Genomic DNA, 16,494 nt, shown 5'->3' with positions numbered 1-16,494 from the left:
AAAGTCTTTGACATGCAATGAAGACCATTCCCTTGCAACAACATCAAGCGTGTAAGCATTCAAGAAATACCCCTTTCCCCTTTCATCAGGAATCCCAGATATGGCAAACAATCTAGCATTTTGTCCTCCGTGATTTGTTCCTGTTCTTTTGGCTAAAAGATACCTGCCTTATCTTTTGGGACTGGTCAAACATCTAGCACACCAGCGCTAGAAGGACCTTGAAAGTCTGGAAAACAAGTGCAGCTGTATGCCTTCCAGAGATCAGGGCTAGGAGTAATGAAAGGATAATTGTTGCTGTTCCTTTGACAGTCAGCAATTCACCCAAGTCAACCTTTAGCACTTTTCATTTTAGGGCTTTTTACCTTTGTCATAAAATATGCTATAGATTGGGAATGTGCTATAGGCAATTGGGAAATGGTGCAGGCGTATTTGGACCTTAGTCCCCTTGAGAACTACGGCTCTTGAGTGTTGTAATCACCCTTGCATATTAGCGATCTGTCAATATCATGCCCAGTAAGGCACTTAAACTTGGGTTGCTCGAAATAGATAAAAACTAAAAGCTGCAGGTGTCATGGCGCTGTCTTGTCTAAATGGTAACCCATGTTTTCCAGAATATCTTGCAACTCTGAAAAGCCATTGAGATTGTCTTAAAGTTTTTCAGTTCAAAGGTTTGCCATTTAGATACAACGGTGCCCCTGTTCATTGTTTTTTGATCAACTCCTTTCAGGGTTTGAACCTACACCCTTTCAGTTACTGACCCAGATATGTCCTGTTACCATGCAATGTTTAATGAAGTCGAGAGCAAAATATAGGAAATTACAATGAGGATAACAAAAATGTACCCCAAGAGATGAGGACACTCGTAAAAGTCTTAACTGCGTCCCATGGGAATGAAAGGAAGAAATTTAAAAATAGAACTTTGTTTCAGTTTGCCACCAAGGAGGACCAAACTATTATTCGATACTACATCCGTGTGTCTGGGGTCTACAAAGTAATCCATTGTCTGTAAGAGTTCCTCCTCACCTTATCAAAGCTCCAAGGCATGTGATGTCAGGTCACTATCTCTCGAAATTCACACATCCACTGCATGCTTCAAATACCCACTGTTACGCCAAGGACGAGCTTTCTTGGCGGGCTGGCTCCACTCAGGAGCACAGGAATGGGGTGTATATAAAACACATCCCCGCTGGTAACCCACCCTAAAACAAGTGCTGGATTTCTCTGTGATTGAATCGGAAGATGCTCTTCCACGCAGGATTTTGGCTGTTGCTGATTGTGGCGACTGGATCATGTGCCAGTGTAGAACACACAGAGCAGGATAACAGCTCAAAGGTTACCCGACTATCAGGTCAGTCTTTTCCTTTTGTCCCGAATCTGTGTCTTGAGGTACATTGATGCATTAAAGAGATGGTTCACGCCAAAATTAAAACACTCATTATTCACCCTCATGTCGTTCCAAACCTGCAAGACCTTAGTTTATCTTCTGAATACAAATTGACTTTTTTTTTTATGAAAATCTGAGAGCTCTCTGACCCTGCATAGACAGCAACACAACTGACAGATTCAAGGCCCAGAAAGGTAGTGTGGTCATTGTTAAAAGTTAATGTGACATCAGTAGTTCAACCGTAATTTTATGTAGCTACGAGAATACTTTGTGTAAAAAGAAAACAAAAAATGACTTTAATCAATAAATCGTCTCTTCCGAATCCGACTTAGACGTGAGCTCACGATAGTACCACGATGCATGCATGTGATGCTGCTGACGCAAGAGCTGGTGTTTTCACATGTGTTTGCAAACAGATGAATGCACGCGCACGCATCCAGGTACTGTTGAGAATGTGCATTGAAGTCTGACACAAAAGAGAAGAAATTGTTGAATAAAGTTATTTTTTGCTGTTGCTTCATAAAATAAATGTTAAACCACTGATGGCACATGGACTATTTTAACAATGTCTTTACTAACTTTCTGCTCATTGGACGTGGTATTTACGTTGCTGTCTGTGGAGTGTTAGAAAACTAATCTTAATTTGTGTTCAGAAAATGAATGGTCTTATGGGTTTGGAACAATATGAGGGTGAGTAATTTATGATAGAATTTTCAATGTTAGGTGAACTATGCCTTTAATTGAACTGATTGCATTTTTACATTTCACAGACCAATTAACGTGCTAAAGCAATAGCTTATAACTTGCAGTGCACAAGTTTGTTTTCTTGATTATATTTCTTGAAAATAGTTCCCTGAAGTGGTTGCAGGGGTGAAGGAACCATTTGATAACTTTTGGGAACAAGTAAAGGCAGGGGTGTCCACTAGTGGTCTAGGACTGCGCTTTCCGGCAGAGATTAGATCCAACATATTTGACTGGAAGTCCTTGATTAGCTGGTTCAGGTGTTTAACTGGGGCTAGAGCTAAACTCTGCAGGGGAGTAACTCATCTGTAAAATTTGAATTGGGTGTGACCAACGAGGAAGACATCCAAAATGTGCAGTGATCAGGGGTCCCCAGGACCGGTTTGAGAACCACTGCTTTAAGTGACATGTTCTGCCCTTGAATGTATATCTGACTGACCAACAGGATGGAATGGAGATGAGCAGGAAGTTGCAGATATGGTACGCGTACCCCGCAGTGCCAGCGAACGGCTGATTGGTCCGTCAGCTTATTCAACACATTCCATTGAAAACGTGCCATGTGATGAAGAGCAACAAGCTCACAGTCATGCCATGGATGACTTCCTGTCAGCCCTGAACAGGGAAAGTGAACTGGAGAGGATGGATCACCAGCAGTTCGGAATATGTTCATCTGGAACTTCAGGTTTGCAGATTTCACACCTAGTACCAAGTTTGGAACAAAAACGAAGTGGCCTCAAGGGTGTACATGCCAAAAAAGGTAAATCCCAGTAATTTTATTTCCAGCTAAACCCGTTTAAGCTGGATATTCATTCTTGTCGACTAGTGAACACCATTAGATGAGTAGTGGTTATTTTTTTTAGTAGATATTTGGGATGCCGAGAAGGAAGGAGAGATGACTTTAACCCTCACGTTCCCAAGGCATGCTCAGCCGAGCAGCCCAGCCTCTGTGACGCTCCTGTTCAGTGTCGATTCCATTAAAGGAGATGGTTTGCGAGTGAAATTCAACAGTCATTCCATCCATCCAAATACACAGGTTAGCTGCATGATAATGATTTCATATTTTTGACACTTTTTGACTGTTGTGGTAGAGAAAGACCATGAAATGATGGAGCGAAATGTCATATTGCTGGTATATGAAAGCAGGCGTGTAGCAACCACGTACATTTCATAGTCTTCCTCAACTGGGTAAACATTATCTTCCCTTAATACTCCTTATAATAATGTATGCCCTCAGCATTCCTATGCTTTCTGCCTTTCAGATGGTTTGCATTTCTGAAGCTACACGTTTCCTGGTCCTTAAAGCAGGACAAAGCCATGCCCACGCTCACCTTAAGCTAAGTGTAACAATTGAGACCTGGAAAGATGAAAACCGTGAGACCTTTTCCCTTCAAAAACAGCCTTCTCTTAAGAAGCCTTCCACACTGTAAATTTGAACTCTTTCTGTTACTTCTCAGAGCCAAAACCCAGTGTGTCTGAGCTTCGGGACGTGTTGATGAGAAAAGTAGATGGCAGCAATATGTCAATAAAGCCGGTTTTAGTTTTCCTCTCTGACCGTGATGAGCAAAGGACACCACACTTACAATTTCAGGGGTAAATTATTCACTTGCTAAAGGTTTAAACTGCTCAATTTAATCAAATTGTGTGGAGTGCTTTATATCACAATGCTGACACATATGCTACACAGTATTCCCTAAGCTAATATTCCATTCAGAACATTGCCAATGTTTTTCTTTTTCTTCAGAAATCCACTGGATGAGAAACTCCCATCCAGGACTTATCTTTTCCTCTGCGAGCTGCAGAAGTTCTTGAGTGACGTCCTTCCTCAGAAAGAGGGGCCGACATCTCAGGAAGGTGCAAAAATCGTCTCTTTGGAAGCGCTGCATTCCCTTCCACCTCTCAGCCTCGGAGCGTCATCAACAGAGTCCCTGCTATCAGGACTGGTGAATTCCTCCACGCCGACTGTATTTGTATTCCCTGAGAGGCAGCAAGGCCTGCAGACTCACAGAGTGGAGGTGACACTAGATTCTCCTCTGCTGTCTGTGCTCCAAATGAGACTGGATGAAGCCATGGCTCAGGTGAAACAGCAGGAGGTGGGGCAAAACATGATTGACAGGCTTCAGAAACTGAGCCAACTAAGTGCCCTTTCTCCAAAAGGAGAGGACGAGGAAGCAGGTGAGCATTTCCATATATATACTATCTGTCAAAAGATTTTTAAGCATCAATATTCTCAGCTCTATATGTTCCCATTGAGTTACTAAAATTCATTTAAACTATGATTCATTTATAGTAGCTAAGGAACAAAAACGGGCCCAGTACCGATCCGTTTTGCTGTTGAAGGCCCTGCAGTTGGTACTCAGTACCTGGGAGGTGGAAAGAGCTCAGAGAGCAGTCAGAGCGGATGAAGATGGCCCATCAGTGCCCAGTCAGTGTCGGCTTCAGAGCTTGTCCGTGTCCTTGAGGAAGTTCTTTCTTGAGCCGTCTAAAGTCAACATCAACAACTGTGAGGGAGAGTGTGGATTCCCCCTGAGCAGCGGCAACAATCACGCCATCCTCCTGAACAGCCATATTCAGAGCGGCCATCCCGTCAATCGCTCTCTCTGCTGCGTACCGGTGGAATTTGATGACCTGTGTGTGATCGAGCTCGAGAGCGAGGGCACTAATATCTCCTTCAAGACCAATGTGGTAGCGACCAAGTGTGAATGTCGCTGACGTCCTCCTTTTGCCCTTTGAAATGCACTTATGCATGCGTATATAGCAACATGAATAAAACCTCATACATCTGCATTTATTTTTGCTTGTTAATACACAAAGCTCTAGGTTTTCTTCAACTGACCTAGTACATTATGCAAACATGCAACTTAAAATGTAATTTGAAGTGTAAATTAGGTATAATTAGGGGGACGTTTTTCCATAGTCAGTGATACAAACAATATTTTAGCCAACTTTAGCTGTATGAAATAATGAGCTGTCCTGTTACCATAGATTTGCATCATTGCTGAGAGCATTAAAATATTTGGCTGTTTTAGAATAAAGTTAATATTCAAAAAGCATATTTTCTGTCTATTCACTACAATTCCTGCATAATTCTCTCAAAATGTTACAGGTGGTTTTAGGTTTATATGAAACATTTCAGATGAAGATTTTTATACGTGTGTGTGTGTGTGTATATATATATATATATATATGTATATATATATATATATATATATATATATATATATTATATATATATATATATTTGGAAAAAATAATATTTTAAAACGTTTTTGAAGTCTTATACTTTGCTGATTTGGTGCTCAATTGTCATTAATGGTTCTCATTATTGAAAATGAAGAAAAGAGTTTTGGTTAATATTTTTGTAGAAACGGATACATTTTATTCAGTATTCTTTGATAAATATCAAGGTCAATGAACAGTATTTATTTGACAAAAAAACTAAAAAAAAAAACTTTTGTAAAATAAATTCCTTTGTTTCCTTGCTGAGTAATAGCAATAATTTATTTTAAGTTTTTCTTTTTAAATTTAAATGGTAGTATATCAGTTTCCACAAAAATACTGAACAGCACACAGACAAGAAATTTGCATATTATATAATGATTTCTGAAAGATCATATGATGCTGAAGACTGAAAAGTTCAGCTGCGATCACAGGAATAAAGTACATTGTATTTTATTAAAATAAAAGGAGCAAATTTTAGAATAAAATATTTTAGAATATTACTGATTTTTTTGACTGGTATTGTATACATATTTCATCTGAACTGTTTCAGGAATATTCCCTCCCAGACTATTCCCTCTCCTTGAGAAATCCTTTAGCCATTTCTTTGTTACGGATCTTGCGTGGTCCAACTTTCTCTCCATCCTGCTTAGGCCTTGCTGCTCTTTTCTTTTTAAACTCTTCCAGTTTATCCTCAGATCCCCAGTTCCAAAAAGCAAAGGTGTCCCACCATGAATCAGACTACAGCAAAAACAGACAATTCAGAAACAACAAACTAGCCAAAAACTGTTCAAGCAGATTGAAATTACCCTTACCTCTCCGTCACCAGCCTGAAGCTCTGATCCAGCTTCTTCTTCCGTTGCTTCAAAGTATGGCTCTATTGTCTCTGTTAAAACAGTTGTGGCAATTTTGATCAATTTAATGTGTCCTTGCTAAATACATTTTAAATGACCCAAAACTTCTGGGTCCGTATTCACAAAACATCTTAGGGCTAAAAGTAGCTCATAACTCGCCAATTTAGGAGAAGATCTTAAAAATAATGGGCATGTCAATCCTAAATTTAGGACTCTAAGGCCAGGTTTCACAGACAGGGCTTAGACTAAGCTTGTATTAGACTGTAGTTCAATTAGGACTTAGAAGTAATTTTTTTAATTAAAATAAAAAAACATTCCTGGTGTGCATCTTGAGACAAAATAAGGGCACTGACATATTTTAAGATCAAAACCAAAAATAACGGCTTTATTTGACAATTCCTCTCCTCTGTTTCTCTCCACATACACTCTTCTGAGTCATCCGCGCCACAAGATTTATTCTTCGTATACAACAATTATTAATATCGCTTCATAACAGTAAAACTACTGATGGTAGATGGATAATTCTGATGAATCGTCTTTCATACTTTTCTGGACTTTGACAGTGTAACTTTTGCATGCATATGTTTGCATGCACACATATTTACTTCATAACTCACATTCAAGAATTCACCTTGTACTATGTCAACCGTTGAGCTGACCACCACAACGACCATAGCCACTAATATACAGCGGTTCAGAGTAATACCCTTCCATGGATTTTCCACCTTAGACAATGATTCCACTGGAAATATGCGCCGATACTTCACTGTTGAATAGAGATAGTTGAGAAACTCAATTCAATCTAATTATGACATATACAGTGAATTATCTTAAAGTGTTGTATATGTAAATCAAGGGTCAGAGATACATACTTGTTCTGATGATCCTTTCTGGAAGTTTCTGTGGAATTAAAACAACGTAAATATCTTGTAAAATATATAAAAGTTGTAATTTTAAAGGGCATTTTTAACTTAAATATACCCTTATAACATGTTGTTATTTATTATATGATCTTATTTTACAGATTCACACAAGTCTGATGCATTTATGTATGGTTTCGCACAGCTCAGGTGATGTTCTCGAGGTGGCTAACGTTGAAATGCTAACTTAAAACGATTTAAAATTACGAGAGCTGACTACTGAGTAATAGTGCTGATTAATGTAATGCATATAATTCTGATTAATAAACAAGCAAAAACAACTGCATTAGTGATAGTTAGTAGTTAAACGAGGATTTCTTACCAGGCAAAGCCGGAGTGGACAGGAAAAAACTGTGTAGGGAGGAGTGTCAAGTTCTTCAGAGCCCTGATGGACAGCAACAGCTGCGACTTTATTATTAAAAATACAAGCACTTCTGATTTTCCATGACCGATTTGCAATCTTGAATTCAGTGTTGGTATTAGCCTATGTTCATTTAGATACAAAGTAGACATTTTTTAGATGTTTTCCAGTTAATTTTGTAATTTTTTAAGTTAATAATTTAAAAAAGTTAATTATAATGAATCTTAGATATAGTAGCCTACATCATGCTTGCACTGCTTATGATACTGTAACAATGAGAAGTATAATTAATTATTAACAGATTTTGTGTTAGGTTTTTTTTTTTGCTGCACAAATATGCATTCATAAACCAAAGTTAGTCTTATCATTACGAAATGTGTGACTGATAAATTTTAATTGGTTTATTTCCACTCGGGGCTTATTTGTTTGCGAAAGCGCATGACGTAAAGCGGAAGCAACGCCCACTCGTGTTTCAGAGTATAAATACTGCGGGCCTACAGCCTTCAACACTTTCATACGGCGCACGGACGGAGAAGAGTAGGGTTTTGACGTTGGCCGGATGGTTAAATCCAACCTCCAGACGATCCTGAATAGCCACTGTTTTGTCAGAGAAAAAGAGAGTAATATATCCAAGATGCCAGTGATCGAAATGACTCGTAATAAACCCGAGAGTGACAGGTAATGTGGGACTTTTACGTAACGTTAAATAGCTCACGCGCGGCCTTGTTTGCGCTGTACAGCCTAACGAGCTATAACGTGAATTGTATGACGAAATACAACGTAATGTATATTCGATCTAATGTTTCTAGCTTTCGAAATTAGATTTACCGTAAGTCCACCCTCCTATCAAAATTCCTTCAATAAAGGTATTTCTGAGTGGATTGTCTTAAACAAGTCTGTTTAACGTTAGGTGGTTATGTTGTCAATCAGTCATGGATTAGAATGATTGACAGGTCTGTTGCCAGGTAACAAGTTTTGTCGAGTTCGCTTATCTTTCCGTCTAGAAGCTTCCAAACCACAAACTCTAACGTACTTCAAACTGTCGTTACTGCCATTGTCTGTTTAAATGATTTAGGAATCTCTATGATTTCAGTTCGGCTTTTGAGCTAATATGAGCGGATTTAAACTTCATTATGCACCATCATAACATGGTGTTAGTCATTATGATATTATTTTATAGTTTTACAAAAGCTCCGCATGTTTATTCAGGTGACGCTCAGCTCCGCAAGTGACTGACGTTGTGTTCGCGAGGTGGCTAACGTTTAATGCTTAACGTTTATTGTATATTACCCTTATGTCACTGTTATAACCCGAATCCTACGTTGAGTATGAATAATATCCCGTTATATAAATGATTAATTTCCCGCTAAATGGCCATTAAACCCGGTGTGTAGTTTTAAGAATTGTAATGTGCTAATGGCTAAACGTCGCCTCGCCCATCCCCCTCTTGTTTGTTCCTCTATCACGCGTCGTTGCTGAACCGCATGGAGTACATTACATTTACATACCATGATGATTGTGTTGGGTTTAAGCTATACTTTCTTAAATGTATCTGTATCGTCGAATGAGAAATTAACTGCTCAAATCCAAACGCTCTCAAATGTAATCCGAGTGAACTCTATTTTGGGTGTTATCTTGAACCACTCTCCTCAAAGAATAACCGGTTAAAAAGGGAAATATTGGTGAGTGCATGTGATTTTTAGATGTAGGCATGTTTCAACTTGTCTGTGTTTGTAACACCAGTTACCTCTCCTCTTTGGGAGGAAGTAGTCCACTAGATTATTCATTTTTGTCTTTCATGCAGTGAGGTGTCTCAAATCCAGCCCTAAAAATATGGGTGGGTGTTTTAAGCTTCCTTTTATTTTGCCTATGCCTTCATCCGAGTCTTTCTGGTGTTGCAGTAACCCCTTGTACTCATCGGGTTTGAATGATGTCTGTGTTCATTCAGCCACTGCAGGGTGTTGTGTAACTACGGTTCCTCTCCTCCAGGGTGATCCCAGCCTCTGTAACAGGCTCGCGGTGTCCCTTGTGAATGGGGAGGCAAAGTAGTCTGACTTTAGGGGTTAGGCTGCTTTCAACAGGACACCTGAAAGTTGCTTTGCTGAAGTGAAATGAGGTTGCGCTGGTTTACAAGATGCATGCATTTTTGTTCAGGTTAAAGATTTGCATATGCCCAATTTGGCCTGTGATCTTATTGGCAGAAGCACCATTTTATGATTAAAACTCTCATGATCTTGCTTAGACCAGGAGTTTTTCACTCAAATCTCTGACTGGACTAATTAACTAAAACCACTACTAAACGCACTGAAAAGACTTAGCCAGGTTTTCTGCATATTCCCATAATCTTTCATGTATTATGTATAGCAAAAAATAATTGCATTGATGTTCCCAATGTGCTAAACATTTTAGCATTGGTGTAATTTTATTTACTAGTTGAGCTACTAGAATTCAGTGAGTAAGGTTGTGTTTTTTATTTATTTTTTTATTTTTAAATCCAGACTGTGTTGATGTAATCCTGTCGGAGTATTAAGTGCATTGTGTTCTGGTTACAGTCCCCTTCGCTGCAGTAACCCGTGTCCGGGGCCTCTGTGGTGTTCCTGATGTCCCTCACCCACCCCTGAAGATCCCAGGTGGGCGAGGGAATGATCAGCGGGATCACGGTCTTTCAGCTAAGTTATTCTATTCTGTGAGTATAAAGGGTTTGGTTCATGCTTCACATCACATGAAAATATATTTGTGAATAAAGAACATTAATTTAGATTAAAGGAGAATGTGTGCATGATGTTTGCTCTTTAGTTATCTCTCTGTTCAAGGGTCATATCTTATCTGCATATTAATCTAATCACCTTTGGGAATTGACGGACATTTCCCCTCGCCTGATTTCTCATGTTACTGATTTAAATGGCTGTGCTGTAGTTATTGTCCCTGACTACATGTATGCATATAACTGTTTTTAAAGGATGCTCGGTTACTGGTTCTTGAGGAAGCCCCGCAGTTGAACAGCCGCGTACGTTTTTTGCTCTTTGAGCGACGCTGCTCCGTGAGCAAGCACTTAGTTTGGAGAGGAGCACTGAAGGGGGCAAACCTTTACATCGAAATCCCCACTGGTGTCCTCCCAGAAGGGAGCAAAGACAGGTTAGTCAAACACTTATTTTTATCTTTTAATCCTACAGAAAACGTGTGGCTTAAACTGCTTGTCCCATCTTTTGTTTTTGTTTTCGCATCAGTTTTTCACTCTTGCTGGAGTTTGCAGAGGAGAAGTTACAGGTTGATCACGTTTTCATCTGCTTCCATAAGAGCCGAGATGACAGGGGTAAGCCTTTTTCTCTTCCTGTATTCTTGCCCCTTTCTTAATGAACCCTATTTTTAACTTCCTTTGCACTTCTGTCTCTAGCATCGCTGCTGCGGACGTTCAGTTTCATGGGCTTTGAGATTGTGAGACCGGGTCATCCCCTCGTCCCAACCCGCCCCGACGCTTTCTTCATGGCTTACAGCATCGAAAGAGACTCCGATAGTGACGAATAAAGCTTACCAATCACCTCTTGCTTCTAATTACTATGCTGTATCTCACTCAACATGGTCACCATTAAAAAAAAACGTAGTAAGAATGTCAATCTGAGTAGTTTCGTTTTTCCTGTTAATTACTACGCTGTAGTTATAGGAGTTGCACAGGGTTTTCCTAATCTTTTTTTTTTTTTTTTCAGTCGTATTTGCACTAGTGTTAACCAAATTTGTGACCATTGGTTTAAGCCATTACCACTGGGCTTAACTTTCAATGCAATTGGGTTCTTTGCTGATTCCCCTTCACCATTCCCACACTGATCCTTTAGTGCATAATATTTATGGTTAAGATCCTTCAAGCAACAGTGTTTGTAGAATCGTGGTTTTCATTGCTGATGTTAATTGTCTTTTTACCAGTGTCTTAAAGATGTTTTCTTGTGTGCATGAATTGGAGTTTAGTTATGACTCCAATAGGATCTGTCCGCATGTTTGACAGTGTGCAGAATAAAAAGGCTCACCTTACATAACTACCTTCGTTTTACTACCTCTTCATTTTCGTAAGCATAATGTAAATTTATTATGACTTGTTTTAGTGGTTTTCAGAAGGCTTTATTGCGCACTTAACCCTGTTGAATGTTTCATATTGCACTTTTTTTTTTCCCTGGAATTGTTAATAAGTAAATGCCACAAGGTCAAGGTCCAACAAGAAGCTGATTTTGCAATACATGGTTTATTGCCATCAGCCTGTACTGTAAATCAGAGTAACTTGATCCCTCTGACTATGATAAAGCAGAAAAAAAGTGTTTTGCATGTTTCTTCTGTAGCAAGAAGAATTGGGGGGAGGGGGGAGTGGTTTCGTATGTATAGGCCTTGTACATGACAAAGGAAAAAAAAAAGTTCCTTTATATTGTGGCAATGATGTACCTAAGCGAAGTCAAGTTAGTACAACATCGTAACAATTTACCCCCCCCCCCCCCCAAAATAAAATGTGAGGACACTAACTCAAATTTGGCCCCAATTTAATAAAATATGGCACCAATTCTTAATTTTTGGCCACAATATCTAGATTTTTCTGTGTGTTTTGCAGGGCTTCTGAAGTATACAGGATCTCATGAATATGACTTTACAAATATGGGAAAAGGTGATCTGTTCTTCAGATTGTAAAACTGTTCTTTTACATCATATCAGTGATATTACAAAGTATAGATTAGTTACATCTGAGGCTCACCAACTCACAATTGCTGTCCTTACTATTTACATTTTTATCTGTTAAGCAGTTGTAACAAAATCATGAAGGCCCATTCGTTCAGTTATGGTACGCATAGTCTCTGGGTCAGTAAGGGATAGATATTGGAGACAGAGATAGTCTTCCCAGTCCAAGCTAGACTGATCCTGAAAGAGTCCTTTTTCGGCAAGCTTGAGAACCAAAAGAGAACGCTTAAGTAGTAGCCAATTAGAAAACACAGAATTCTCCATTTGGTTCTGCTGAAAGAGACCCTGTCGAGGACCCCAAAGCAGGGCCTGGAGGACACCCGTCACATCGGCTATCAGTAGCCCAGGTTTCTCAGATGTAAGCTGGGTGACCAGCCACAGCAAGCCTGGAGTGTATGGAGTGCCTCGAGGCACCTTCCACACAGATGAGCAACTGTCACTAAGATGTAGGCAGTACCTCAGCAAAGTCCCCAACTGGAACTCTTGGGATTTTGCTTCTTGCAGATCCTCATCCTCAAAATGACTCTTCAGGACCAAACGAGGTGTGCCCCACTTCTCCCATAGGGTTTGACAAATCTCACTTTTCGTCCTTTCGTTGTCTGTGTGCTCTTTGGACACTGTGATTATGGGTATGCCTGTAAAAGTGTCTATATTCATGCTTCCCCTTTTCATCTCACTAGGGTAATCATTAGAGTCAGCCTCTTTGCACATACTAGGCCACGCTAATGTCACACTCTGTGGATTCATTTGCCTGTAAATGACTTTTAAACGTCCCATTTGCTGTAGTCCTAGCACCAACTGGAGGGCAAGAAGACAAAGCCTCCTCTCATAAACCTCAGGAAGGGTGGAGTGCAAAGAGTGTCCTTCCTCAACAAAGTCCTTCAGAGTTCCCAATGGAAAGTCTCTTAGCACAGTCACACTAACACCTTTCTCCAGAAGATCAGAAACTGTTCGCTGTTGGCATACTTTATCGGTGTCCCCGTGTAAAGTCTCTGGAGTGGTCTGAGCATGCTGTGAGGTGGAGGTTTGATCCGTAGCTGTGCACTGTGAAAAATGGACCAACCCTTGCTCAGTGTTAGGATGTGGCATGGACATGGTGCAGTCTGATCCTGGATCTCCTCTGTGAACCTGACGAAATATTTAGGAGTCATTTTGAGTTTTCACACATAAGTAACATTCAACATTTAGGATTCTTTGAGTTCTCCTAGTCCTTTACCAGAAAACTCTTGCATTCAAAACATGCTCTAAAGTCTTGGTAGCACATGTCAAACTGTCGATGTTGTTGCTCGACACCTGGCATGATGAAGGAAGTGTGGGTTTTTTGAGGGTTTCTACTGCAAGAAAGGGCTGCCTTATAAGGGTGTGCATTCTGCTTGTGGTTTAGGGGCTCTGCCTGGGAAGCATCGATGGCCTACTTACAGCTTTGGATTGAAAACCCTTGTGCATTATCGCCCACATATACACAAACAAATTCAGAGTGCTACAGTTACTTACTAGATTCCTTGTGCATCTAGTTTAGATTGGTGTGGTGTCTTATGTTATTATACTGTTGATGTTCTTACCTTTGCTGAAAACAGTCTCCCGGGAATCTTTAGACAATGCACCAAGTAGAAACCATCCTTCTCAGTCCACTGCCGCTCATACAAAATAAAGTCATTAGGCTCAGAAGTCTTTACCATCTCCATTTCCTGTTCATTAAGGAAAATGCTCGATTCAATGTTCTGCAACAAGTTCTTGAGAAACTGGAGATAACACTCTTGGATGCCCATTGAAACTTCCTCATATCTCTGGAAGCTTCTGAAGACATTTTGGAGGTGCTCATCTGGTGTATCAAAGGACAGACCCTGATATTTCTCCTCTTGTACCTCTTCCTCTTGTAGTGCAGGAGCGTTGTGGAATGGTGTTATCATATATAGGGGATTTTCATAGTTGCAGGTTCTTGTATGATCGCGGTAAGGTGGGTCCAGGGTCTCCTCTGGGAGGGATCGGGTTCTCGTCAGACTCTTTTTAGGCACTGGCGGAGGAGTTTCGTCTGAGAAGAATCTCACCTGGTGATTTTCTGAGTGTCAAGATATAGGTAATACATTTAGCAATGGAAGACACAACAAATACACTTAATGCATGCACACATACATGCTCAGATGTTGTTTCATCTCATGTATTATGGAACCATGAAACGAAATTCAGTGGGAACGGTCTCAGTTCCCACATTGCCATGAAACACAGACTACATGTGGTTTAGCTGTCTGTCTAGTGGCTTGCTGTATTGGTTTCAGGTGTTACTTCCCTCAGTAATACTTTTGTATTCAATAAATAAAGTCTAAAAGAACATAAAAAGAAATGAGGAAGGCTACGCATGTGAAAAGTTACAGAATCCAGTTCTCATTTTAGTTAGATCCTTATTACTTGCCTCAAAACCTTTTTGAAAACTTAAAAAACATGTCAATGCTCACCGTAGCGATGATGTATTGGACAGTGGACTGCATTACAGTAAGTAGGAGTGAACACTTCACTAAATGGAGACACAGGAGTCTGTGGTCCAGGCAAGTGTAGATCTCCCAACTTCAGCTCTAGATCCTGGATGGAGCTTGAAGAGGACCTGCTCCTAAACATGTGCACATTCGTATTTACAAAAATCCAGGAACGTTAGAACATTATGAAGTTACTAGGCCAGATTTGCCTCACTTGCGTGATATTTCACATTACTGAGCGACGAGTTAACTTTCGTGGTATGAGGTTTCCTGTAACACAGCTCACATGTTTGTCAAGTCATAACACTAGCACCTCTTACCTGCGCTGTTTGATGGGCAGTGCAGGTGGCGATGTCCCTCCTGATGCTCCCAGGAGAGAATAGTCTGTTGCTTGATGCATTGTAGTTTAGCGTGTGACAGTGTGAGCGTCCGTGAATATGGTTCACCCACCTCCAACTGTCAGTTCCTGTAGTTTTCTTCTAGTACATTAGCAGACATGCAGTTCCCTCACTTACTCTCTCTCTCTGTGGCTGTCTGAGACATTGCGACAGCATATCTAGCATCTGAGGTTGGTAGCGGAAAAGCTGAGTGCATTTTGTGCACATCTGTTCACTGTACTTTCAAATAAGGAAATTATGAAATAAGGAACTAGTACTTACTGTCATTGGGTGACACGATTATGTACATTGTGCTCATCTACTGAGAAAAAATTGTGTTGAAAGATGAACCTAAGGGTATTTTTCGCACTAATGTGGTAGGACCCAGCTCACCAAGATAAAGAGTTTCCATAAATTTGGGCAAACATTTGGTAATTTTGATATTATATATCTATATTTTCTACAGAACATAACATTAATTAATTTCCACCAATCACAAACTCCTTGCCAAACTGATTTGAAAAGTGTTTAGATGGAGATAAACTATTTGCAAGATACCAGTGACTTACCATGTGATTTTTTCCAGCATTGTCGTTGTCAAGTCACTAGGGGAGGCTGTTGTCTCTTTATACACAAAGAGCAACCTCGACTTGAGACCTTGTTGAGGCTCAAATGGACCCAATTAAGAGTTGATTCAGTTGCGTTTCAGATGATTCAGTTTAATTTGCCTACACCATTTACACAGGATTTTTAACAATATACAATATCCCATTTGAGCCTTACAGAGTGGCACTAGCAGGAACAAAATCCTTCCTACATCTAAGAATAAAACCTTAGGAGGAACCAAAAATCAACACAGAAGGTAGAGCCAAGAGGTATATCAATTTAAGTGAGACTTTTAGTAAATTTGTTCTTTACTTTGGACTGGTGAATAATGATGACGTGGGAAATGTGGTTGGGTCATATGCAATTTCATATTTTGTACAGGCTGGCCCTTGTTACCCCCTGTTGGTAGATTCTGTAACTACACCATATGCACTGCATATAAGGGCTTATCCAGTGCAAGTATACTGACCTTTAGTATTAATGCTATTATTATTAAATATTGGCATTTCAAACAACGTTTTGTGTTTAGGTGTGATATGTCTACTTTCCAAAATAGAATATAGTAAAATTATTAAACACATCTGTAGGTGGTGAAAGTGGTGTCAGACTGAATTTAAAAAGCTCATATAAAGCCTCCATTGGAACTGTGCTCTGTGAACAATCTGTATTGTTTTCTTCAGATGGCTCTGGATGTAGCTCTTTTGGCTAAAGGAAGAGAGTGAGTCAGAGAGGGCTTATTGTTTGGGTCTTTTGTCATCATTATGTATAGCTCAGTCTGCTTTAGAGTGCTTGAAAACACCCATAGAAGACCTATGACTAAACAGATTTCATATTTTCACATTTCCTTAAAA

At 39.8% G+C, this 16,494-nt stretch overlaps 3 protein-coding genes across 5 annotated transcripts; 2 read left to right on the top strand and 1 right to left on the bottom strand.

Annotated features, from left to right (window-relative positions):
- The first annotated feature begins 1,011 nt into the window (after nt 1–1,011).
- On the top strand, nt 1,012–5,172 carry amh (anti-Mullerian hormone). 2 transcript variants are annotated; one of them, XM_052589633.1, is made up of 7 exons: nt 1,012–1,348; nt 2,571–2,882; nt 2,986–3,158; nt 3,385–3,496; nt 3,580–3,715; nt 3,867–4,297; nt 4,413–5,172. In XM_052589633.1, the coding sequence occupies exons 1-7, from the start codon at nt 1,240–1,242 to the stop codon at nt 4,832–4,834; spliced, it is 1,695 nt and encodes a 564-aa protein (XP_052445593.1). In that variant the 5' UTR covers nt 1,012–1,239; the 3' UTR covers nt 4,835–5,172. The 2 variants fall into 2 exon arrangements, with proteins under 2 accessions (XP_052445593.1, XP_052445594.1); XM_052589634.1 differs by having other exon boundaries at nt 1,063–1,348; nt 2,989–3,158.
- A 2,796-nt stretch (nt 5,173–7,968) lies between these two features.
- oaz1a (ornithine decarboxylase antizyme 1a) lies at nt 7,969–11,504 on the top strand. The gene is given in 6 exon segments (XM_052590489.1): nt 7,969–8,154; nt 10,029–10,074; nt 10,076–10,162; nt 10,436–10,611; nt 10,704–10,789; nt 10,871–11,504. Coding segments are annotated over 6 exon segments (645 nt in total). The 5' UTR covers nt 7,969–8,035; the 3' UTR covers nt 11,002–11,504.
- Nucleotides 11,505–11,979: 475 nt separating this feature from the next.
- On the bottom strand, nt 11,980–16,269 carry peak3 (PEAK family member 3). 2 transcript variants are annotated; one of them, XM_052590488.1, is made up of 4 exons: nt 14,981–16,269; nt 14,643–14,788; nt 13,752–14,248; nt 11,980–13,317 (listed from the first exon to the last, which is right to left on the bottom strand). In XM_052590488.1, the coding sequence occupies exons 1-4, from the start codon at nt 15,058–15,060 to the stop codon at nt 12,247–12,249; spliced, it is 1,794 nt and encodes a 597-aa protein (XP_052446448.1). In that variant the 5' UTR covers nt 15,061–16,269; the 3' UTR covers nt 11,980–12,246. The 2 variants fall into 2 exon arrangements, with proteins under 2 accessions (XP_052446448.1, XP_052446447.1); XM_052590487.1 differs by having other exon boundaries at nt 14,643–14,794; nt 14,981–16,255.
- Between the last annotated feature and the right edge of the window lie 225 nt (nt 16,270–16,494).

Source organism: Carassius gibelio, chromosome B22 (genome assembly GCF_023724105.1).
Source record: "Carassius gibelio isolate Cgi1373 ecotype wild population from Czech Republic chromosome B22, carGib1.2-hapl.c, whole genome shotgun sequence".
Taxonomy (NCBI): domain Eukaryota; kingdom Metazoa; phylum Chordata; class Actinopteri; order Cypriniformes; family Cyprinidae; genus Carassius; species Carassius gibelio.
This window is presented reverse-complemented; position numbering and strand designations above follow the sequence as displayed.